Below are 26,713 nucleotides of genomic sequence, written 5' to 3' on the forward strand. Positions count from 1 at the left end.
TCAGCTGTTAACCTTATGGGAGTTCCCTTGTATGTTATTTGTCGTTTTTCCCTTGCTGCTTTCAATAATTTTTCTTTGTCTTTAATTTTTGCCAATTTGATTACTATGTGTCTCGGCATGTTTCTCCTTGGGTTTATCCTGTATGGAACTCTCTGTGCTTCCTGGACTTGGGTGGCTAGTTCCTTTCCCATGTTAGGAAAGTTTTCGGCAATAATCTCTTCAAATATTTTCTCAGGTCCTTTCTGTCTCTCTTCTCCTTCTGGGACCCCCATAATGCAAATGTTGTTGCGTTTAATGTTGTCCCAGAGGTTTCTTAGGCTGTCTTCATTTCTTTTCTTTCTTTTTTCTTTATTCTGTGCCGCAGCAGTGAATTCCACCATTCTGTCTTCCACGTTACTTATCCGTTCTTCTGCCTCAGTTATTCTGCCACTGATTCCTTTTAGTGTAATTTTCATTTCAGTTATTGTGCTGTTCACCTCTGTTTGTTTGTTCTTTAATTCTTCTAGGTCTTTGTTAAACATTTCTTGCATCTTCCCGATCTTTGCCTCCATTCTTTTTCCGAGGTCCTGGATCATCTTCACTATCATTATTCTGAATTCTTTTTCTGGAAGGTTGCCCATCTCCACTTCATTTAGTTGTTTTTCTGGGGTTTTATCTTGTTCCTTCATCTGGTCCATAACTCTCTGCCTTTTCATCTTGTCTTTCTGTGAATGTGGTTTTTGTTCCACAGGCTGCAGGATTGTAGTTCTTCTTGCTTCTGCTGTCTGCCCTCTGGTGGCTGAGGCTCTCTAAGAGGCTTGTGCCAGTTTCCTGATGGGAGGGGCTCATGGTGGGTAGAGCTGGCTGTTGCTCCCACTTGATATTTAAAGAACATAAAGTTAAAATATTCTGTACACTAAATATTTTGTGTATACCAAACAGTGCCTTAAAATACATAAAAAATTAGTTTCAATTTAAGTTCTTCTTGGCTGAGATTTGGTTAATCTTGGTAATTTATTTTATTAGGTATTATAAGGAACTGTTAGCTGGGGAGAAAAAGAAATACAGACTCTGCCCACTTAACCAAATGCCCATTGAGCAAAGTATCCAGATGTTCTAATAACTACTTATTGTTGATCAATTTCAATAAAGTAGCTGTCAGAGAAAGCACTGAAAGTCTTAACTGATTTTTTTTCTTTCTCTGTTGAGCTCTCTTTAAGACCTTGCAAAATCCTGCTCCTCATTCAAGCTTTACTCCTTAGACTGAGCATGTGCTGCTGGTTTTTATCTGAACCAAACTTTATTATGATATTGGCAAAATGGTGATTTTATAACCCCACTACATTTATCAGTTGATGGTCCACCACTATAGGGGAGAGTGTTCCCACCCTCCCTTCCTTCCTTTCATCCTTTCCTTATTGACTTATGAATCTGTTATCGCTCTTGACTCATGAATTCCCACTTTCCACAGTGGGTTATAATCCATGACTATCCGTATTTATTTATTTAAAATTTATTTATTTATGGCCGTACGCGGGCCTCTCACTGCTGTGGCCCCTCCTGTTGCACAGCGCAGGCTCTGGACGCGCAGGCTCAGCATCCATGGCTCACGGACCCAGCCGCTGCGCGGCATGTGGGATCTTCCCGGACCGGGGCACGAACCCGCGTCCCCTGCATCGGCAGGTGGACTCTCAACCACTGCGCCACCAGGGAAGCCCTATCTTATTTATTTTGATGTTCAAATTACTTTCTTTATACACCTTAGTGTCATACGTGCCTTTAAAGACCCAGGTCCATGTCATTCTTTCATGCGCATTTAGTTTGCTTTGTGCTCTGCCTTCTTTCTCACTTTTTGTAAGGATTACACAAATTCAGTCTTTCCTCTTTTTTACAATTCAATTGTTTATTACATGTTAGTGAGCTTTACCTTCTCTGAGTCTGTTATTGTCTTTTTCTTACTGCTTCTGTTATTCCCTGTGAACCTAAGGGATTGTTCATCCCTCCCCATCATTGAAGAAAGGTTTAAAAGTCCTGAACTGGAGACTGTGATGCTTGTTTACAAAATCAAGCACCTCTGAAACTTCATTCATCATGCCTTTTCTTTTTCTACATTCATGTAATCAGCAGGGTTAGGAGTATATTTTGGTTATTTCAATATACTGCATTTTTCTCTTTTTTATATTCATGCTTAAAATTCTATATTATTATTATTATTTTTTAAACATCTTTATTGGGGTATAATTGCTTTACAATGGTGTGTTAGTTTCTGCTTTATAACAAAGTGAATCAGCTATACATATACATATGTTCCCATGTCTTCCCTCTTGCGTCTCCCTCCCTCCCACTCTCCCCATCCCACCCTTCCAGGCTGTCACAAAGCACCGAGCTAATATCCCTGTGCCTTGCGGCTGCTTCCCCCCAGCTATCTACCTTACTACGTTTGTTAGTGTGTATATGTCCATGACTCTCTCTCGCCCTGTCAAAACTCACCCTTCCCCCTCCCCATTTCCTCAAGTCCGTTCTCTAGTAGGTCTGCGTCTTTATTCCTGTCTTACCCCTAGGTTCTTCATGACATTTTTTTCCCTTAAATTCCATATATATGTGTTAGCATACGGTTAAAATTCTATATTATTGTTAAAATATTAAAATGACATTCATGTTCAGGATTGAGGGTTAGTATTAATAACTTCCATTTAATGAGCGTACCGTTTGGTGCCTGGAGAAATTTTTTTTTCAAATGTTTTATCTTATTGCCATTGTAAAGGTATTAAAATTTTAAAGTAGACATCTCAACTCAAGAGTCTGTGTAACATTTTGGAAATGCTTTCTTTCCAAAAAAGCATTTTCCTCAGATGCTTGAGGCAGTTTGAAAATAGCTGCAGTAGTGCTGAATATAGTTTGTGTTAACTACACGGAGAGTATGAACGTGAATTGTCAGTATTTTGCCTCATTTCTTTTGTTTTCAGGAGTGATTAAAAACCCTGGTTTGGAACAGACAATGACATTAGGATAGCAGTGTCTAGCCAAAAAAAAAATCTTGTTTTTAGAGAATATTTAAAAATTTTTACTCAACTGTTGAACTGTTACATTTCCAAAAAATGATTAATTTTATGTATTAATTTTATTCTCACCAAAATAAAGTAGTAAATCAACTATACTTCAATAAAAAAAATAAAACTGTAGGTAGCCCACTGAGGGAAGAGATGATAAATGCCTTTTAAAAGAGTCTTACATATACACACCACCATATAGAAAATAGATAACTAATAAGGACGTACTGTACAGCACAGGGAACTCTACTCAGTACTCTGTAATGGCCTGTTTGCGGAAAGAATCTAAAAAAGAGTGGAGGGACTGCCCTGGTGGCACAGTGGTTAAGAATCTGCCTGCCAGTGCAGGGGACACAGGTTCGAGCCCTGGTCCAGGAAGATCCCACATGCCACGGAGCAGCTAAGCCCGTGCACCGAACTACTGAGCCTGTGCTCTAGAGCCCGTGAGCCACAACTGCTGAGCCCGTGTGCCACAACTACTGAAGCTCCTGCACCTAGAGCCCGTGCTCGGCGACAAGAGAAGCTACCGCAATGAGAAGGCTGCACACTGCAATGAAGGGTAGCTCCCGCTCACCGCAACTAGAGAAAGCCTGCACGCAGCAACGAAGACCCAACACAGCCAAAAATAAATATAAATAAAAAAATAAAAAAGAATGGATATATATATGTATAACTGATAAACTTTGCTGTACAGCAGAAACTAACACAACATTGTAAATCAACTATGCTCCAATAAAAAAATTTTAAATGTCTTAGATTATTAATAGTCCATTCTATACAGTTCATTCTACCTCCTACCCCTAGTAATTTTTCAGAACCTACTTCCCCAGCATTTAAGAGGTGCTGGTAAATGTTTTGCATTGTTGCAGGTACTTTGTGTACTAAGAGACATTTTTTTCTCCTATGTCCATGCAAATACTTAATTAAATTTAAAAAAATTTATAGCTTATAGTATTGTTTGAAACTTTCTGGGTGCTGCTCGGTTTTTCTCAACACTGTAAATTGGATTCTTAGAATTCCTTATTTCACCCATTCAAGCAGAGATAAATAGGTATTTCTCAAACCTCTTCTACAGAGTTTAATATAGCCCTTGGCATGATGTGGGCTTGTAATAACAGCTCGTTAGTACTCTATGGGAAAATTGAGAGAGAGGGAGCTATTAAGTAACTTACTGAACATCATGTAACTAGTTAACTTGAGCTACTAACTAAACAAAAATACCTCTTAAATGCTTGACTATACTGCCTATATTGTATAGTAGTGAAAAGACTCTTGAGGCAGAAAGACCCGAGTTTGACTTACAGGTTAGCTATACTAGAAAAGTTGTGCAAATTGTATAGCACATCTCAAAGAGTCAGTATTAGTCATTGTGCCAAAATATATGGCGGCAGCCCCTCTTATATATATTCTTGCTCTCTTCTTTTTTTAAGGTACAGGAATGTAGCTCTAAAGCCCAGTTTATTTAACTAAGTCCTGGATTTGAATCAGCTGCTCTAAATTCTAATTCTTGATGGAGATTATTAAAGATGATTAGGGATAGAATGAAATAATATATAAGAAATTTGTAAATTATATCACAATATAAAAGCATGAAGTATTAATTTATTTTAAATGAAGTTAATTTTTTCCCACCATAAAGTTGTTCATTCTCATAGAAAATTTGGAAAACATTTTTAAATAGAGGAGAAGTAAAATGATTATCTGTTGTACAACCACCTAGAGATAACGGTTTTGTTTCCTTTTAGCCCTGAGTTTCTGTTTTTTTAAACATAAGTTGATTATTTAGGAACTTTCAGCGGTCCCAGAATGAAGATTATATAAAAGAGAATTTGAGGGACTTCCCTGATGGTGCAGTAGTTAAGAATCTGCCTACCAGTGCAAGGGACACGGGTTTGATCCCTGGTCCGGGAAGATCCCACATGCCGTGGAGCAGCTAAGCCTGTGCACCACAACTACTGAGCCTGCGCTCTAGAGCCCGTGAGCCACAACTACTGAGCCCAGGCACCACAGTTACTGAAGCCTGCGCTCTCTAGGGCCTGCGTGCCACAACTACTGAGCCCACGTGCTGCATTTACTGAAGCCCTTGTGCCTAGAGCCCGTGCTCTGCAACAAGAGTAGCCACTGCAATGAGAAGCCCGCACACCGCAATGAAGAGTAGTAGCCCCAGCTCGCCGCAACTAGAGAAAGCCCACACGTAGCAATGAAGACCCAATGCGGCCAAAAAAAAAAAAAAAAAAATTGATTAAAGAGAACCTATCATTTGATACCTTGTTTTCCAATTACAAGCTCCCCAGTAATTCAGGCTCTTCATTATCAGATTGTCTTCATTATCTTCATTCAAAGATGTAGAAAACCGTATATCAGTTATTTGGACAATATAAACAGCCATTTTATAGCTCTTTTCAGGTCTGCTTTTGGGAGGGGTCAATTCCTATACTTTTTTAATCTGTTCCTAACAAGGACTGTGTTACGAGTGGGGAGGTCTGGCTTGGCAGCAGTTCCTGTGAAAAGTAACTGGGCATCTTTTTTTTTTTTGGAGTACAACTGCTTTACAATGGTGTGTTAGTTTCTGCTGTACAGCAAAGTGAGTCAGCCACACGTATACATATATCCCCTCTTCCTTGGATTTCTTTCCCAATTAGGTCACCACAGAGCGCTGAGTAGAGTTCCAATAGGGCATCTTACATAACTGTCAGTGATAAAAACCAGCAGTGTGGTGTGGGAGCTGTTACAGACCTAGGCTTCTGAAAGGGGCCTGAGGGTATGACTTTCTTGCTGTGCCTTGTGCATCTAGATCACATCCAGCATATTGTATTTACGGTGGGGGACTGAGGTTTGAGCTGGACTGTGACAATATAGGAACAGGTGACTAGGACAGCAGTGAGTCTAGAAGTCCTGTCAGTCATTGAACGGTTGAAAGAACTGAAGATGTTTTGCTTAATAGGCATCCTAGGTTAGCTCAGAGGAATCCACATGTGAAAGAGGGAGTAGACCCTCAGACTACAGACCTTGGAAAGCAATGAGTTGGGGGTTCTTTTTGGTTTAATATAATAAGCGTGTGTGTGTGTGTGACATGATATATATATATATATATGTGTGTGTGTATATGCACATATATATATATAGTTATTGGGATTTTCTAGTAATGGAATAGAGCTAGAGTGGAGTTAGTTTCTGGTCACTGAAGGTATTGAAGCTGAGGTTGGATGGATCCCTGCCTAGAGGTAATATAAAATGCATTTCTTCACTGGATTCATTCATTCATTCACTCACTCACTCACTTTTTATTTGGTCCTTCCTGTGTGCTACGGACTGTGCCCAGTGCTGAGGAGACAGAGATCAATACTGTGGGCAAGAGGTTGGATTACATGACTTCAGAGATCCCATTATGGCTGTGGCTGAACGAAATTGCTTGATGTTTCAGTTTCTTTTGCCTTAATAAAAGAGCAGATATCTGATTTGCGTATTACTCTGCCTTTTAAACACTCCAGCGTGTTACTATCACATTTCTTCTGTGATGTGGAGTAATGCTGCATATTACTTGCTGCAAGTAGGCCTTTAACTTATGTGCATGACAGTGTTTTTCATGGCAAACGTTTAATTCCAGGCTGACTTCAAAAAGATTCAAAAATTATGAAGTATCATGAGAGAACATAACGCTTATTAAATGTAAGGTGATATTATTAATGTTGTTGGGAGTTCATTGAACTTAAAGCATATATGGAAGAGTCAGGTTCTAAAGTCACACTTATTTGTTTGAGAGGAGTTACAGTTTGTATATACTGAGATCTTGAATCTCCAAACCTTACCATCTGTGGATTGACCGTATATCTAGACGGATTCTATTCCTGCTTGTAGAGATCAGATAGTACCGGGAGAAGCAGAGATGCCAAGAACAAAGTGTGCAGATTTGGAGGTGATATTGGGGTCTCTGTACGTTTCGGCCCATCAAGTAAGGCCAGCTGTTCATTTGTTTCCTGTCTAGGTTTGGAATTCACCCAGTTGCAGGCCGGATGCCTGGTCAGCTTAATGTGCTGCTGGCTGAGGCTGGGGTGCCATATGATATTGTGTTGGAGATGGATGAGATCAACCATGATTTCCCAGGTAAGTGATGGGGATAATGGTGAAGTTTAGGTGTTCTTAGTATGAATAGAGTGATGCCAGTCTTAGGGCATAAATTGTGGGATTACTGAAGACCTACTAGTCAGATGAAGAGTAACCTGCTCCTCGTAAGGATGCAGTTGAAACTAAGTAAGGGAAAGACAATACTGAAAAAGGTGCAACAGATTTGTAAGCAGCATGGGTAATTTTCTCCCTCTGAGGAGATCTGAAGGATGGGGAAAATCTTGGGAGGCAGTGCAGTGGACTGCATTGCAGAGGGATTTGGAACAGACCTGGCTTTGGAATCCAGGTCCTGAGTCTCATTTGCTTGTGGCCTTGAACTAGGTACTCAACCTCAGGTTCCTCATTTATAAAATTGCTGATGATTTAGGGTCTGATTCTTGCCAGTGTCTGAGATTTTACTGGTTTTCAGTTGTTCCACCTCATGGTCAGTAAGTAGTTTTCTGTTTTCTTTAAAGTACTAGGACTTCACTAGATAAGGTGTTGGACTTTGTGGCTGTCACTGGGTAGATGTTGAATGCTAATGATGTTTGGCCCAAGATCATGTTTGTTAAAATTAAACCAGTTCCCTCTGGCACGTATCCACTGTAAACTTAAAAAGTACTGTTTATTAGAGAAAAATAATGAAATTGTGTGTATGTCTAGGTTCACGTGGCATTTTTGGCAGAGTTCTAAGGTACCTTATATTATGATCCTTAAAGAGGGAATTTAGACCATTTTAATTTTATGCCCCCTTTCAGATTTCACTGTTGCTAAATTATGTGTGAAACCTGCCAGTTCCAGGAATTATGGACACAGCTTTAATATAGTACAGACTCTTAGACCATTTTCTTTTAGACATTGAATTGCATATTAAGTAGTCATTTTAAAAGTTGAAAATGGAATGCAGATCTTTTTTTTTAACATCTTTATTGGAGTATAATTGCTTTACAATGTCGTGTTAGTTTCTGCTGTATAACAAAGTGGATCAGCTATACATATACATATATCCCCATATCTCCTCCCTCTTACGTCTCCCTCCCACCCTCCCTATCCCACCCCTCTAGGTGGTCACAAAGCACGGAGCTGATCTCCCTGTGCTATGTAGCTGCTTCCCACTAGCCATCTATTTTACATTTGGTAGTGTATGTCCATGCCACTCTTTCACCTCGTCCCAGCTTACCTTTCCCTCTCCCTGTATCCTCAAGTCCATTCTCTACGTCTGCATGTTTATTCTTGTCCTGCCCCTAGGTTCTTCAGAACCTTTTTTTTTTTAGATTTCATATATACGTGTTAGCATATGGTATTTGTTTTTCTCTTTCTGACTTACTTCACTCTGTATGACAGACTCTGGGTCCATCCACCTCCCTACAAATAACTTCATTTCTTTTTATGGCAGAGTAATATTCCATTGTATATATGTGCTACATCTTCTTTATCCATGTCACAAAGAAAGAAAACTATAGACCAATATCACTGATGAACATAGATGCAAAAATCCTCAACAAAATACTAGCAAATAGAATCCAACAACACGTTAAAAGGATCATGCAGCATGATCAAGTGGGATTTATCCCAGGAATGCAAGGATTCTTCAATATATGCAAATCAGTCAATGTGATACACCATATTAACAAATTGAAGGAGAAAAACCATATGATCATCTCAATAGATGCAGAAAAAGCTTTTGACAAAATACAGCACCCATTTATGGGAGTGCAGGTCTTTAATGTTACTGGCAAGATCATTTTGGGATCATAAAAGAGCTATAAAGTCAGATTAGGTAGATCCATTGAGGGGAGGAAAGCATAATAATGCAAGCTCCAGTCAGGGTGCTCAGGTTCAGATGCAGGACCTATTGCTTTTAAGCTGTGTGACATTGGCTAAGTTACTGAACCTCTCTGATAAAGCTCTTTGTACAGTGCCTAGCACAAGTATTTGTCCTATAAATATTAGCTTCTGTTGTTGTTGTTATAAAGTAAGGTCACCATAATTTGCCTGAAAGTAAAAGTGACCCTTTTAATTTTTATATTTTCTTTTATTATGTAGACACTGATTTGGTCCTTGTAATTGGAGCTAATGACACTGTTAATTCAGCGGCTCAAGAAGACCCCAACTCTATTATTGCAGGCATGCCAGTCCTCGAGGTCTGGAAATCAAAGCAGGTAAAGTTTCAGACTTGTGTGTCATTCTAATAATTAAAGGTCTCTTAAAACACATACACAGAACTTTCCTTGGTCACTTGATGAGAAATGATGATGCCTTTTAGGAGGCTCAGGAGTTAGAGTAGATTTAGGGTCCAGCTCTCTATATCCAGCTTCTGTCAGTTCTGTGGTCACCAGAGAACCTGAGTGAATGCCCTGATCTCGATTAGAACTAAAAGAGATTATCTGGATGGATTAACACAATCTGTAACTACAGCTGAAAAAGGACCTGTGAGCTTTTGGGATGAGTCTGGCTGAATTCCAGGCCGAGTCCAGTGAAGCAAATGGCTTCCCTCCAGGACAGTGAGTCAGTATCATTGCCTTCACATACGAAGATGAACACATTTTTTCATTTAAGTTTTTTGAAAGGGAATTTGTATGTTATGGAGTGTACAGAAGAAAGGTGATCTAGAAAACCAAACAATAACATGGAAGGAAGCAAGCCCTGCTCACAGCACATTACTTCTGAAAAAGCTGATTGCTAGATTGTAGAGAACGCAAACGCTTATAAATTTCCCTCTGCCCCGACTGTGGGCAAGTCTCTTTACCACTCTCAAGTCATATCTGCATTTTCAAAATCATTATAACGTAACATATATTTTCCCTTTAGTTTGTCTCTCTTTATAGTAAATGTGTGAGTTTTCAACATAGTATTTGTGGTGACTGAGTAGATATGACATGCACTTGTTCATGTGTATATGGACAGTTGCATTGATCACCAATATTTGAGTTTGTAGGGTACATTACTGTATCAATGGTATATGGAACATGAATAAATTTGCTCTGCTTCCATTTTTGAATAGACTGCGTGTCCTAAAAGACCATAGAAAGGCTTTTCATTTCATGAAGAATTGACTTGATATTCAACAGGACAGCAACATCCACAATCCGTGTAATTGTAAATGTGTAGAACACATCAGTATTAGAGATGGATGGACTTACGCCTTCATTTTTCTTCGTGGAAGCATTCTATTAGTCATTAGCTCTGTTCTGTGACACACTAGATTGCTCTTTGGGTTCTTGTCTTATATCCTTTCTGTCTCATATCCTTTACTTTAAAGCAGTGGACTAAGAATCCTACCATTTTCCCACTCAACTACATTTATCTTAGGATGGGTAGTAGAAGCTTATGCACTAAATTTGTTCTCTTTAGCCCATTCAGAGAAAGATGCTTATTTTTCTGACTAGAAAATGTTATACATAGTCTTTATAGAGAAAAGCACTGAGAGAAAAAATCACTTATCACTTGGAGATATACTATTGTTAACATGACCTTTTCTCTAATGGATATAAGAGTACGGGCACATTTAAAGAATTAAAGTTAATACAGAGTAAACATGCATTTAAAACTACTCCTTGTGTATTTTAAGTCTTTGTAGTAAAGAATTAGTAGTGGTACCTGCTTTGTTCAAAGTCAGGGCAGGGCAATGTTTGTGTGCAGAACAAGTCCTGGCCAGGTCTGTTAAATACACCGTCTCACTTAATCTTTGGTTCTTAGGTCATTGTTATGAAGAGGTCCTTAGGTGTTGGCTATGCTGCAGTGGACAATCCAATCTTCTACAAACCTAACACAGCCATGCTTCTAGGCGATGCCAAGAAGACGTGTGATGCCCTTCAGGCGAAAGTTAGAGAGTCCTACCAGAAGTAAAACATAAAGATCAAGCTGTTGTCTAAAAAAGCCACCTCTTCACTTGTGGGAACAGGCAAATAAGTTATTAACATATACAGCTGATACACATCTATATCAGAGCTCTTGAAAGAAAAGGAAGACTCTGAAGAAAGCAAAGCAAATACAGGGAAAATTTTCAAGAGCAGCAATCCCTCAATTTTAAAAAAGGATTGACAAGTCTAAATGTCTTCCTGTGCATAGTTTTTGTGTTATGAATTCCAAAAGTATTTTACACAAGGAGAAGGAACAGCCTCATTTTAGATGTAATCCATTTGGATTTTCCTCAACAGTCAGCAGTGTTTTAAGAAATTAAGTCTTTATGATTTTTTAGGACTTATATTATACATAGATTTGAAAAAATATGACTCAGTGTAAACATTACAGCCACCTGCGTTTATGTGTTTTCAACAAATGTGACTAATTTGAAACTTTCATCAACTCTTGAGCTGTCCTCTTACCATTTAACCATAATCTGAATTAAACATATCAAATCAGTTTCAATTTTTCAAACTGTACTTCTGATTCTATATTTCAGGGGTGTATTTTCTCACTTCTATTTTAATACATTAAAGGACTAGATAATCTTTCAGAGATGCTGGAAACAAATTATTTGCTTTGTATGTTTCATTAGAACACCAGTGAAACATATAATTTGAAATCAGCATTAATTGTATTTTTTAAACCCCATTTCCAATTGGAGATCTCTCTAATTTCGGTCAATTTATAATGTGTAGTACTGTGTTAAGCGCACTTGAATGGAATTCAACTATTTGACTAATAAAATGAGTTCACCATGTTTGCATAGTGATGTAGCAATTGTCTCTGGTGACGAAAGGTTAAACTCAAGTAATTCTGCCTGTTATTTATTTATTTATTTATTTTTAAACATCTTTATTGGGGTATAATTGCTTTACAATGGTGTGTTAGTTTCTGCTTTATAACAAAGTGAATCAGCTATACATATACATATGTTCCCATGTCTTCCCTCTTGCGTCTCCCTCCCTCCCACTCTCCCCATCCCACCCTTCCAGGCTGTCACAAAGCACCGAGCTAATATCCCTGTGCCTTGCGGCTGCTTCCCCCCAGCTATCTACCTTACTACGTTTGTTAGTGTGTATATGTCCATGACTCTCTCTCGCCCTGTCAAAACTCACCCTTCCCCCTCCCCATATCCTCAAGTCCGTTCTCCAGTAGGTCTGCGTCTTTATTCCTATCTTACCCCTAGGTTCTTCATGACATTTTTTTCCCTTAAATTCCATATATATGTGTTAGCATACGGTATTTGTCTTTTTCTTTCTGACTTACTTCACTCTGCTGCCTGTTATTAATATCTGAGGAAGATTTTGCTACCATGAAATAGATGAGATTAATCTGTTTAACTGCTTGGAAGAATAATTTTTTTCCCAAATCAGAGTGTGTTTTAAGGTGTTATGTAAATGATAACATTTGAGAGAAATGGTGGCACTTTTTAGCTACCTCTTTGTTTAAGCGCCAGTAAAGATTATGTCTTTTTAGCACCAGTAAAGATTATGTCTTTTGCAGTAAAAGTGTAGATTTTCTTCGTGACTTTGCCATTATGCCAAAATCTCTGTATAGGTTGAATGTGTGAAGAATATTTGGAATATCTCTCTCTATATATAATTAATTTGGCATTAAGTTTCTTGAAACAATTATTAACATGTAAAAAGTATCTCTAAATCAGAAAAAGAAATAACTGGTGTGAAATTTTTTACTATAATACTCATGTTTATTGAGTTTAAAACTCATAGTATTTGTTGGTTTAGTAATCAGTTTCTTTCTTGCTGTGCCTGAGATTAAGATCTATTTGTGTGTGCATGTGTTTTAAATCAGGAAAGACTCCTTTTTAATTTTTAAGTGGTAAATGCAATTTGTTAATGGATCTCAGGTCATTTGTAACCTCAAGACTGAATTATATCATGAAAGTTCTATTAGAAGAAAGTAAATAGTATCTTGAGTCATGCCCTTTTCCTTTTCTCAAAGTAGTTGTAGGTATATCTGGGAAGCAGCAACTTGGATTTTTTTTTTTGAGATAATTCCTGCATTCAATTTAAATTAAAATAATTATACTTGGATTTATTTCCATCATTTATAGTAAATATTTTTATATATTTTAAAAATTTAGGATGATCTCATTTCTTTGGTACTTGCTAATCCTTTGTCATTCAGTTGTGTTAATTGAATTGAAAATTCATGCTCTGGTTGGTTTTATTTTACTTTATTGTTTAAGTGATTTAAGGGATTTTTGGATATTTAATTTCTTAAAGTAATACTCCAAAAGATTGTTGATCTTGGGTTATTAATTATGGTGAGGTCTAAAAGCAACAAAAATAATTTTCGTTCATCTTATTTTATTATTCCTCCCTTTCTGATAAGTCATATAACTGGTAAATAATGACTTATTTTTATTCTGTATTGATCTGTTGTTCACTATGTCTTTTTGAAATTCAACTAGAAATAATTTTTTTTTTTTTTTTTGCGGTACGCGGGCCTCTCACTGTTGTGGCCTCTCCTGTTGCAGAGCACAGGCTCTGGACGCGCAGGCCCAGTGGCCATGGCTCACGGGCCCAGCCGCTCCGTGGCATGTGGGATCCTCCTGGACTGGGGCACGAACCCGTGTCCCCTGCATCGGCAGGCGGACTCTCAACCACTGCACCACCAGGGAAGCCCTAGAAATAATTTTTTAAAAATCCATTATACCCTACAATCTGTTACCAAAAAAAAAGGCAGTAAAGTGCTAACATTGATTTGTCTTTTTGCCCTTATTAACCATCCTTTATTTTCTCATGTTTGTCTTAATTTGGGAGTTTGTGTTTAAGTTACGCATCCAACTAAGGAATAGTATATAGTAAATGTATAAGTTTTTATACATTCTATCTATCTATCTTGATTTATCTATCTAACCTTGGACAGTTTTCTGGTACATAAATCTCTTTATCATTGTGTATACTCTTCTTTCTAGGGTTGTAATAGAGAGACTAATAGAGAGGACTAATCTGTTCATGCAGTAGACTTTCAGTTTTTCCTGAGCCAATGAATATCAGTTAAGTATTTGGTAATGAATCTGGAAGGTGGGCCTTGGCCTTTCTGATTCCATTTAAGTCATTACCCTAACTTTCAGATTTTACTGTTTTCCTATCCAACACAAATATGGGATATATTATGTATCATTTAGCTTTAGGGTTTAATTCAATTTATCTGATCCCAAAGCCTTAGTTTGTATAATTAATAACTTATAACCCATATGTTCATCTGACTTAGAGGCAAATTTTCTAGTCCCCTAAGGCATAAGTCTTTTTAATTAAGGCATTTTAGTACTGGAAAGTTGGACAGCTCTTTTGTATAGATAGGGGAGAATAGTTCAGATATCTAATTTATAGCTCTTGCCAGTTTTTGAGAGTCTTTGCCAACAAATATTACTGGGGCAGAATGTAAAAAACAAAAACAAACCCAAACCCAAAACTTTACTCCAGTGGCAGCAACTTTCATAATCCAGCTGCTCTTTAGAGTCTCAAGGGAAAGAAGAATTAGGTTAATTAACAAGGAGAAAAAAAACCAAAACTTTTTTAAGTGAAATTTTTGAAGTGTTGATTTACTAAGGCAGCAAAAATAGTAACATTTGAATTTCAAAGCACTCAAGATTGCTGTTCTTAAACTCTTGTTTCTTAGATTTATGTATTGGGCTGAGGAATTGAACCATTTTCTTCACTATTTAAGTAATTATAGACGTTTAACATGGTATATACTGTAAGTCTGGATGCAGATCTTTTGGATGCTGGTAAAATAGTGATATAGATGATGAGACAGTAATTAGAATGACCAATATTTGAAACTGTTACATATAATGATTAAGATAGTGGTAGGAAAAAACAGTTGGATCATAGTAGGTAATTCATTTGGGGGAAGAGTGGAAAACCATATTGGATCTCGGTCATGTTGATTGTCAAAGCATATGACTGCCTTGTTCTATATGAAATATTTGTACTTCATATTCTTGCCAAAGATTACAGCCTTGAGCTCTGCTTATCAGTTCTTTCCAAAAGCCATCTGTGAAGAATCATACTAATGGAAAGATTGCTTAAACGATATGGAGTCCAGTTTGCCCCTGGATATTTCAAATTTCACTCACAGACCAACTTCTTCAGAGAACTGGGTGCTTGGGCTGCATTGTCTTGGTCACTGTGAGTAACAAAGACATGAAGGCTCTGGAATGGAGAGGGTGCTGGTGAGTTCAGGGGGGAAGTCCATGTGGCAGCAGTGGACTGGCAGGGACCAGAAGTGGTTGTCATGGACTTTGAGAAGAATGGAGGAGGGGATGTGGATTTGGGGTATGCAGGTGACACCTGAGGTGATGGTGGCCAGTTCCTTCCCCTCACAATGGAGAGGAGTGAAAAGGGGAGTGAGAACTCAGCAGGGGGCCAAGGGTGCTCCTGTTTCCTCTACTATAAAGATGGAAGAGGAATATCTGATAAACTTTTTTCATTCTCCTTCCTGTTGCATTTGGGAAGATGAAAAACACAGCAGCAATGTGATCTGATGTACGGGATAGTAAAAACCCATGGAATGAGTCATTTAGGAATTGAAATAAGGCCATTTTTTCCCCCATCCTCCTACTTTGTTTTTGGTTTACAGTAGGAAAAGCAGAACTTGGAAACTTCTACAGTAAGGTATAGGACTACATTTAGCCTGTGAACTTTGATTTAAACCAGTCCTTTCCTGGAACTGATTTTCCAAATGCCAGTGAGTTGCTATCCACCAGCCTTGGCTTTTTTCTTGCTTCTTTCTCCCAGTTAGGGAGTGCGCTTTCCGGAGTTTAATACGGTGGCTAAACCAGTACAGCAGAGTCTTGTGCTGGTTAATTCTATTCAGACCTTGCGATTCTAGTCTTCTACTGCACACACAGGGTTAGAACTGAAAGGTCACATCTAAACCTCTCCAGAGAAATGGGAGAAAGTTGACTAAATACATAACTCCTTTGAATTATGTCAGCAGGGTGATGATTTTTTTCCCAGAGGGATGAAACAGAATGTCATGGCTTTATCTTTAGAATGTTTCGTCACTACTCTCCAAGTTTACTGGAATGCTATGCTTCAGAAATCACACCTTCTAGAAAAGACCTTTGAAAGCTTTCAGGGCTTTACTGATTCATGGAAAATTTTATTCTTGCAAATTATAGTTAGCTCTGTGGTTTTACCCCATTGGGATATATATGGGCATGGAAGCTTAGGCATACTTCAGGTCCACACACTGCTTCATTAGTGTTGGGTAGAATTATAGTAACTTGGAAACGTGGTCTCCTAAAGATTAGAATGATCATTGTAAATGAGACTAATAGAACATTTAAAGACTATGGCAAAAAATCTTATGAGGCTACTGTATACGTAAGAATTTCAGAGTACCTATACTGGCTTTGGTCCTTGCTGTAATGCGTCTCACCCAGAATACTGTCCGTGAAAGTAGCAACAAAGGTGGATTTTAGTGATGAACCCAGACTGAATAGTTGGATAGCAGTGTCACTATGAAAGATGTTACTGTTTTCTACATAATGAATCACTTTTGGTCCTGTTTATTACACTTCTGGAGTGTGTCACCTTTTGGTAAATTAAGCCATTTTAATAAATATATTACCATGCAGGGCAGAAGGAGGGAGGGGGGTGCATTTTTATGTGTGTTACAATTGACTTCTATTCAGTATTTAGGACTCATTATCTTGAAGCTTATCTTAGCTTTTACAAAAAAAATTCTAGATAGCAAGACTCTGCCTTATAGTTCACTTTAGTAGCTCAGTGAGTGGGTAATAGTAACAGCTATTAGTTAATGATGCTCATTTTGTGCTAGACAGCCTCCTATCAACATCCTGAGGGTTTTCAGTGCATTCTGCCATGTGGTAGAGTGGGACTTAAACCCAGATCTGGCTGACAGCCAGCAGGTCCACTACCCACCCTGTTGATGTTTGTTAAACAAAAATAGCTGAAGGAAAGGATAGCACTCATGAAAGGGAAGATCCACATCATTAGAAACTATTTAAATACTTTTTATTTGTTTGTTTTGGTTTTTTTGCGGTACGCGGGCCTCTTACTGTTGTGGCCTCTCCCGTTGCGGAGCACAGGCTCCGGACGCGCAGGCTCAGCGGCCATGACTCACGGGCCCAGCCGCTCCACGGTATGTGGGATCTTCCTGGACAGGGGCACGAACCCGTATCCTCTGCATCGGCAGGCGGACTCTCAACCACTGAGCCACCAGGGGAGCCCTTAAATACTTTATAAAAAAAACCCATTTAAAATTTCAGCAAGAAGATGCCAACCACTTACAGGAAGAAATGTGAAACAAGTGCCTACTCTCCTTATATAGCGTAACAGAAGTTGCTGGTTATCCAGTCAGGATTTGTCCCTCCACTCATTCTCTCCTTTTGCCTCATATACAAAAGCCTAAATCCTATTCAGGAGCAGAATAAAGGAGACTGTGGAGTAGGTGCTCCACTTTCCAGGGTTTTGCTTTCCAGGACCATACCTGCTATATTTCCTTGCCTGCTTTGACCTCCGGCACCTTCCCACCTGACAGCTAGTCAGGCCACAGTTTTTTTGCTGGGAATTTTCACAAACTGGCTTTATTTTTCTATAAATGAAGTTAATTCCTCAGACCTCCCACGTTTGCTGGTGGTGGAAACTTGACCTTAATTCAGGGCGTTTCTTCGTCCTACTCCTGGGGGCACATCTTCATTCAGAGGCAAAGCGGGGTGGAAGTCTGGCATCTTCTGAAATGTATATTGTCTTGTCTAGTCCTGGTTACTAATATATTTGCATCTTGACATCCTCTACTAAATGAAATCAAAGAAGTTACAAGATTGTTTAAAGCAATGTGGAATGGGGAGGAAGAAATACATAAGGTGAAGGATATGATAATCTCAATGTATTTTGGCAAATTTCTCCTATTACTATTTATATTTGAGGTGAAACTTTAAAAATAAAATACAATTTATATTTGGGGATAAACTTTTTCTCCTCTGTGTGAAAATGGAATATTAATGTTATTTCCACAAAGAAAGAAGTAGGTGTTCTACTGTTTAAATAATTTGAAATGGAATTGATCCAAATGATTCCAGCAAAGAAGTTTTAAGGAGGAGTCATTTAATTATTCTCCTGAGAAAACCTGAATTGCTTCAGAAATCTGTATTTTTAAAAATTTAGTGAGACATTGAGTTGTTTTGGGGAAGGGATTTTTGTTTTGTTTTTTTCCTCCCTGCCCTGTGAGGAATGTAAAGTGCTCTATCATCTGATTTCTGTTAGTTTATCAGCAGTGCTTTGGTGTTAAATCTATAGCCAAAAGTTGAAAAGAAGCATTCGTTCGTAGTCGGAGCACATCTGAAACAAAGCAAGGTCGAAACACAGCTCTTTTGATAATCAGCGTCTTTTTAAGGACACAGGTTAGCGTTTCTATCCCAACTAATTTTTTTTGTCCTGATGAAATATCTTTTTAGAAATAGTGATTTCTGTGTATGTTTTTTTTTTTCTTTTTTGCGGTACGCGGGCCTCTCACTGTTGTGGCCTCTCCCGTTGCGGAGCACAGGCTCCGGACGCGCAGGCTCAGCCGTCATGGCTCACGGGCCCAGCCGCTCCGCGGCATGTGGGATCTTCCTGGACCTGGCTACGAACCTGTGTCCCCTGCAACGGCAGGCGGACTGTCAACCACTGTGCCACCAGGGAAGCCCCTGTGTATGTTATTAATTGTAATTTTCAACTAGTGAAATTGGAAAACAGAGCATCTCAATCTTCCTGTAATTACCCTGTGGCAGATGGAACAGCAAGAACCATATCTTCTTTCAATTAACTATTTTTTTCTTACATTATGGGTGGTTGGTTATTTCAATAATGTTATGGTTCCTATTTTATGTATAAGCTTTTGTGCCTCTGGAATAGTATTTTCCCCCCATGGAATTGCAGGAAATTGAGCAAAACAAAGAAGGTATTAAATCACGGCTATTTAAAGCTGCCATGATTTAGTATTTTCATGCTACCTCTTGCAATAGACTACAAGGGAGAACATGGGGCAATAAGGAAGAGCTTAGCTTAATAGGTGTTCCCAAAGTACCTGAGCCTGAGGATGAGAGGGGCTTGTCAAGGTGGAACAGAGCGTGAGAAGAGTCACTGAGCATGGGGGACCATTTACTTCTGTGATATGGGGAGGAAAAACCCCTGGGAAGAGAGAAACCAAAGGAGCATTTCATGAGATGGATGAAAGCCAAACTACTGTAGATTCCAAATATGGAGGTAAGGAATGTCCAAGGAGAGAAGAATCAATCATTGGCGTGATATTTTTGGAAGGGATGTGGAGTAAGGAGTTGCAATTCAAAGTAAAAGAAGCCATAAAAAGAGCTAATGGTAGCAGTAATGACATTTTCTAGATTAGAAGATGATGTGAGAAATTGCTTATACTTGAAATGTTCTGAATTCTGTTCCCTCCACCATTGACTTGGTTTGGCCTCTTCTCTGTAAGTATAAGTTATGGAGGTAGCTTATAGAAGAGAATCATTGCCTGGGGAAGAGTAGGAAATTCTGGTGAGCATTTGCAGAGAAGTGTTCTGGAAGATAAATGAGAGGTGATTAGGCACACAGGGAAGGAACAGGTAAATATTTAAATGGAGGAGAAAGCATGTGAAAACTGAATCAAGAAAATTCAAAGATAGTCATTCTCTTCCAATGTGGATCACAATATAGTTTTTTTATTAAGTGCTATTAATGTTTTAAATAAAACTTGTGCTAGAGGACGAGTATTTTCTAGGTTATTTGTAAGGAGGAGGCTGGGGGTCATGACTGTTGAAATAGTCACTTTTTTTTTCTTAAATTATGGGTGCTTGGTTGTTTCAATAATGTCATGGTTCCTATTTTATGCATAAGCTTTTTGACAAATAGCCATTTGTCAATTTTGCTTTCCTTATGCTGCTTTCAAGCAAAAGTAAAATAAAAATAACATTCCTAGGATTTTTTACAATATGTTCCTTACATAAGTCATTGAAGTTATCATGATCAAAACATCTCATTTAATGACTTCAACCATTTCTCCTAACAAATATTAAAATTAGATGAATCACATTTCACCACCTTTTACAAACAGATTGAATGGTAGATTCAGTTAGTGATTCTCCTAATAAATGATTCCTTTTTCCAGAGGACATCATTTACTACCATGGGGGATTTAAAACACTTGTAAAATCTGTCTTCTTTGTGGCAGAGAGTGGGGGTGTGTAGGGAGAATGTTTGAACATTTGATAAAAAGAGAAGGCTAAATTTTTTTTTTTTTTGTGGTACACGGGCCTCTCACTGTTGTGGCCTCTCCCGTTGCGGAGCACAGGCTCCGGACGCGCAGGCTCAGCGGCCATGGCTTACGGGCCCAGCTGCTCCGCGGCATGTGGGATCTTCCTGGACCGGGGCACGAACCCGTGTCCCCTGCATCAGCAGGCGGACTCTCAACCACTGCGCCACCAGGGAAGCCCAAGGCTAAATATTTTTAGTGATGCTTTGGTGTAGTATATGCTCACATACAGAGAAATACAACATTTTTAGGAATTCAAAGAGCACTCATTCTTGCATGTGGGGATCAGTCCTTCTTGCATGTGGGGATCAGTCCTTCTGCTTTGGGCAGTGGGGCATTAACGAGTGATGTGCAGACAGAGTCTTGATAAGTGCCTGTGCCTTGGGGCTTGGCCTTTTTGAAAGTTCCCTCCTGGGAGCCTGTTGCCTTGATATAAAGAAGCTGGGCTGAATCACGAGAGGCAACTTATAGAGAGTCTTGGAGGATTGGTGTTGTCTTGGACTTACCAGCTGAAGGCAGCTGCATGAGCTACATCCATGGGGCAGGAGAACCACCAGCTGAACCTTGCCAGAATGTCTAACAAACAGAATTCTGTGAAATAACAAATTGTTGTTTGGATGTGGTTGGTTACACTGCAGTGGAACACTGAAACAAACTATGACAAAGCATTAAAAGCAAACTTGGTTCCCTTTTTTTTTTTAAACTATGCATTAACTTAGTTCTGACTATTCCTTTTTCTACCCCTTCCTTGGATTCCTTATTTCTTTCCATTGTCTCCACTTCCCCTTTTCCTGTGGAAGCATGATGGTCATTCTTCTAGGCAGTGTGAGTTGGGAGACACTTGGAAACCCTGCTTACCCCAGAATATCTTCCTTATCAGTCTGTCCTGGTGCTTGAATCTTCAACATTATTTAAATAATGATTTTCCCGCTAAGCTAAGAATTTACATCTCCAATGATGAACATGCAACTATCTGGACACATAACATTATTCTTTGTCATTCACTACTGAACCAGGATTAGTTTGTTAGTTTCCTTTCCCAAGAAAGGGCTAAAGGAAAGTGACTGCCAGGCCCTTGCTTGCCAGAGGGCCTTGCCCACACGTTTACTCCTGCCTGCTAGGCTCTCCCCTGATTTTGCCATCCAGTTAACTATGACTCTTCCTTCAGCTCTTGACTCCATTGATACTTTCTTAGGGAAGTGTCCCAGAACCCCCAATTAAATCAGTTCTCATGTTATATGTATGTATAGAACCAAATATCTCTTCTTCAGAGAAATTTTAATTCAACTTTTTTTTATATGTAATTATATTTGTACCTCCTGGAACTATAAGCGCCAAAGGGATAGAGATCTTGTCTAATTTTGCCCACTGTAGTATCATCAATACTTAGCATATATTCTGACATCTGGAACATATTCAATACCTATTTGTTGAATGAATGAGTGAATGAATGAACTGAGATTCTGAACAATTAAATCTTCTCTTACCTCTGTACTTTTGAAATTTTTGTGCCTGGACTGGGTGTTTCGTTACTGTTGTGGGCAAGAAAGCAGGCGCATGGCATTCTAAAAGCTCCATGAGATATTTCAAGAGGGGAAATAAAAGCTAAGAGCGCTACGCTGAAACTAAGACTTATTAGAGCAATGTGGACTCCCTTACAATGCCTCTTCATTTAAATTCTAACCCATGGATAAAAACATTCCCAGAAACAAGAAAACTAATAAGAGCTGACATGAGTACTAGCACGCATTGTAAAAACATCACTGGGCTGCCATAAAAATTATTTCTGTTCTTCCATGCAATAATAGTTAAAAGCTTCCTTTTCTTTTATAATTAAACAATTTTGGATTTATGAAGGAAGAACTATAATGCTTTTTTAATTGAGGTATAATTGCCATATAACATTAGTGTCAGGTCTACCACATAATGATTCTATATTTGTATACACTGTGAAATGATCACAATAAGTCAGAACTGTAATGCTTTAATACACTTTGCAGTTCTCAGATTTATCTTCATTAAAGTCTGTAATAATTAAGTTGAACAGAAAAACTGCTTAGAGTGGGCTTACTAATATGAGCAGAAAAAGGAAGCAATGGAGCTTTATGTTTTATTTTAACATTGCTATTCTGACTTTGAATGGGTTGAGCAAGAAGAGCAATCATGGGGCTTCCCTGGTGGCGCAGTGGTTGGGAGTCCGCCTGCCGATGCAGGGCACACGGGTTCGTGCCCCGGTCCGGGAAGATCCCACATGCCACGGAGCGGCTGGGCCCGTGAGCCATGGCCGCTGGGCCTGCGCGTCCGGAGCCTGTGCTCCGCAACGGGAGAGGCCACAACAGTGAGAGGCCCGCATACCGCAAAAAAAAAAAAAAAAAAGAAGAAGAACAATCATGATTTAACCAGTATTCCACTTATGAATAGCATTTTTATAATTCTTTGAGGGCTGTGAGTCAAAAGCCTCCAGTTTTATTTCTTTAGGGATAACTGCTATATGTTCTTCAATTTAGAATATGTGGGAAGTAATTGACCAGGGGAAGCATTTCCCAAAATGTGATGGGAATGGCAGGTAAGAGAAAAATAGGTTCTATGGTTATAGAAGTTTAGAAATGCTGGATTAAACAAAATTCAATGGTAGTTTTCTCTTTTTAATCACAGGACTGATATGTGCTGTAAATCTCCAAGAAGAAAGGATATAATATACAGCATTTCCCATTGTCATCTGATCACTGAATTTTTAAATTTAATTAAGCATTTTTATTTATTTATTTTTTGCTTAACATGTTCTTTGGAATTTAAATGTATTCTGCTAAACACTTTGGGACATGTAACCCAGAGAGAAGCCTCCTCTTACACATATGGGAAGGTATAGAAATTTACCAAACCCCTGGTGACATATTTCTCTCCTGTTGTTTCCCTTAACCACAGCCCTATGAGCCTCCTGTTCTAGGAACTACTTAACTGTGTTTCTGTTCCTACAACTGTGCTAATTATTATTTTTTTTTTACACGGACCTCTCACTGTTGTGGCCTCTCCCGTTGCGGAGCACAGGCTCCGCGGCCATGGCTCACCGGCCCAGCCGCTCCGCGGCATGTGGGATCTTCCCGGACCAGGGCACGAACCCGTGTCCCCTGCATTGGGACAGGCAGACTCTCAACCACTGCACCACCAGGGAAGCCCAACTGTGCTAATTATAATAACAGCTAAAACTCATTGAATACTGCCTATGTGCCTGGCATGATTCTAAAGATTTTCAATGTAATAACTCATTAATCACAACAGAACAATCCTTTCAGTAGGTATCTCATTTTACAGATGTGGGAGCTCAGAGTTCAATTAATTACGTAGGTGGTGGAGTCAGGATTTGAACCTGGGCTGTCTGGCTCCACTCTGAACCAAGTACTATGCTGTCATAGAACTGATTTGCCAACTAACTTTTTTTTCTTATAAATTTATTTTACTTATTTATTTTTGGCTGCGTTGGGTCTTCGTTGCCGTGTGCGGGCTTTCTCTAGTTGTGGTGAGCAGGGGCTACTCTTTGTTGCGGTGCGCAGGCTTCTCATCGCGGTGGCTTCTCTGGTTGTGGAGCACAGAGAGGCTATAGGCATGCGGGCTTCAGTAGTTGTGGCACGTGGGCTCAGTAGTCGTGGCTTACGGGCTCTAGAGCGCAGGCTCAGTAGTTGTGGTGCACGGGCTTAGTTACTCTGCGGCCTGTGGGATCTTCCCAGACCAGGGCTCGAACCTGTGTCCCCTGCATTTGGCAGGCAGATTCTTAACCACTGCGCCACCAGGGAAGCCCATTTGCCAACTAACTTTTAGAAAACAACTTCTTGGTAAGTTGGGAACTATTTGTAATTTGTGAACTCTTTCGGATTCTAAACAAAGAAGCAAAGAAGTACAGTTTAATGTACCAGTTTGACATTCGCTTAACATCATGCATGTGTTTGGCAGAGTCAATTTTTCCGAAAGATTTCTTCACCTTTTAGAAATACAGAATCTGTCATTTTGACATGGTGCCATGAGAAGGATCACTCCTAGAATATGAACTACTTGTTTTTAAGTGCAGGCTGCTCTTGAGTTTTCCTTTTCTTTCTTCCTTCCTCCCTCCCTCCCTCCCTCTCCTCCTTCCTTCCTTCCTTCCTTTCTCTTTCTTTCTCTCTTTCTTTCTCTCTCTCTTTCTCTCTTTGTTTCTTTCTAATACTGTAGCTATAGATCTTGTTACGTACTTACACATACATATCCATACAACAGGCTACAAATAATTCGACTACAAAAACACATCGTGGTTCTGGTGTTAACTACTTCTCCTTCTTTACTGGAAAGTTATGAAGGCTGTTGTCTAGTCTGGTTTGGGCAGATTCTCTGTCCTGCCTCTATTTCTGGCTTTCCTTTTTGTTATTATCTGAGTTCTCCATTATCTTCTGAACTTCTTTATTTCATGCTATTCCATGTTTCCTGTAGATGTTGATGCTTTACAGTAGAGCTGATCAAATTTTTGCAGAAAATTGCCTTTCTATCCACAGTTTAGACTCCTCCTTTCTTTATACTAGCCCAATATTTCTGCTAAACTATTTTCTAGTTCCTCTATATTACCTTAGAACTAGTCTTTCTGATATGCTTATTTATATAATACATGTAAAATTAAAATAAAATACAAAACCATATGGATTATTAGGGGCAGAGCATAGCTGAAGCTGTATAATAATCTAAGGAAACTAATATTGCTTCTCAGTTTTAATTATAGTTTTGGTTTTTGCTCGCAATTGCATAAAATTAGCAAAGTTCTCTAAAGCAAGAGAACTTAACGTTAATCCAGTACTAGTTTATCTTCTCTACTTAAATGCTATTTTCTTTCCTTTACCAGTCAGGCTCTCAAGTGGGTAGTTTACTTTTGCTCATACTCTTTTTAGGCCTCAAAAACCTTTGTTGTTGGTTCCTACCCTAATTATTTAGCAGAAATTACTCTCTTGAAAGTCAACCATGATGCCCTTATCACCAAATGTAAACCTCAGAACTCATTTTCTTGAACATGTCTAACATTTGACACCATTGACCAGCCAGTATGGAAAATGTCTCCTTTTTTAGGGTCCTACTACTGTAACTACTGTAATTAATTTAGCCTGTGAGCACATTACCTCTTTGACACTTATTTTTATTATATTGAACTTAACTAAATCCTTAACCCTTTCCTTACACAGGCTGCTGATAATTAATTTCTCTCCCATTTACACTTCTTTACTTTTCTTTTTTTTTTTTTTAACTTATTTGGGCCTATTTTCTTTTTTTAAAATATTTATTTTTGGCTGCGTTGGGTCTTTGTTGCTGTGCACAGGCTTTCTCTAGTTGCAGCGAGCGGGGGCTACTCTTCGTTGTGGTGTGTGGGCTTCTCATTACAGTGGCTTCTCTTTGTCGCAGAGCACGGGCTCTAGGCATGAGGGCTTCAGTAGCTGTGGCACTTGGGCTCAGTAGTTGTGGCTCGCGGGCTCAGTTGCTCCCTGGCACGTGGGATATTCCTGGACCAGGGCTCGAACCCATGTCCCCTGCATTGGCAGGCGGATTATTAACCACTGCACCACCGGGGAAGTCCCTGGGCCTATTTTCTATCCTTGAGGATCAGGAACTTGAGTCTGCCATTCAAAGCGTTGGCTGTTCCTTCTAACTTTGTGTCATTCACTTTTTGTCCAGAAGCGTATCTTTAAAAGCTTTGTTAAATGTTTTCCAAAAATACGGAGAAATAGGAAAGTGACTAACTTAATAAATGTACAAAAATAGTTATGGGTTAGTTTTGGTAGCGTTTGTTTCCTATGAACTAATCATGATTCACACTCAACACTGGTCCCTTTTTAGATGCTTATAGTCTGAGATTTTAAGAATTTGTTCTAGAATGTTGTTGAGGACAATTAGTATATTTCCAATCCATCATTTTCAATATCAACTTCTTGCCATTTCTGGAAGGTAAGGAATATATTTGCCCATGATCAGTCTTGTAGCATTTTTCCTGATTCCTCAAAGATGGCTGACGACAGAGTCATCAATCTCAAGGTGTGTTCTGAATTTATACTTGGATATAGTATGTACGAGTCCCATTTGGGCACATTGTAGAGAAGTTAGGAGGTTCTTTATAAAGTCTCTCTTCTACCTTTTCCAGCTAAAGTTCAATATACTTTACACAGAAGAATGGAAAATAGGATTCGAGGAGATCAACTTTGCCTCTGCTCCTTGTTATTATGGCATCAGCTACCATGGTTCGAAGACTTTCACCTCTCATGCTCTCATTTTTATCTAAATATGATTTAAAGAGCCTAGTTTATTGTTCTATTGTTCCACAATCTTGACCTCATGTTATATTTTACCTTCTTTGACAACTTTATTATACCTCTGTGCCA

General features: G+C 39.0%; 1 protein-coding gene across 1 annotated transcript in view; it reads left to right on the forward strand.

The window, feature by feature from the left end:
- Positions 1-11,805, forward strand: part of NNT (nicotinamide nucleotide transhydrogenase) — an 86,588-nt gene extending 74,783 nt beyond the window's left edge. Inside the window, exons 19-21 of the mRNA XM_065875565.1 lie at positions 7,015-7,133; positions 9,180-9,295; positions 10,833-11,805. Of these exons, the coding sequence (XP_065731637.1) occupies positions 7,015-7,133; positions 9,180-9,295; positions 10,833-10,982 (385 nt within the window). The 3' untranslated portion in view covers positions 10,983-11,805. The remainder of the gene's footprint in view (positions 1-7,014; positions 7,134-9,179; positions 9,296-10,832) is intronic.
- Positions 11,806-26,713: the final 14,908 nt, after the last annotated feature.

The sequence above is a fragment of the Phocoena phocoena genome, chromosome 3 (genome assembly GCF_963924675.1).
Source record: "Phocoena phocoena chromosome 3, mPhoPho1.1, whole genome shotgun sequence".
In the NCBI taxonomy this organism is placed as follows: Eukaryota; Metazoa; Chordata; class Mammalia; order Artiodactyla; family Phocoenidae; genus Phocoena; species Phocoena phocoena.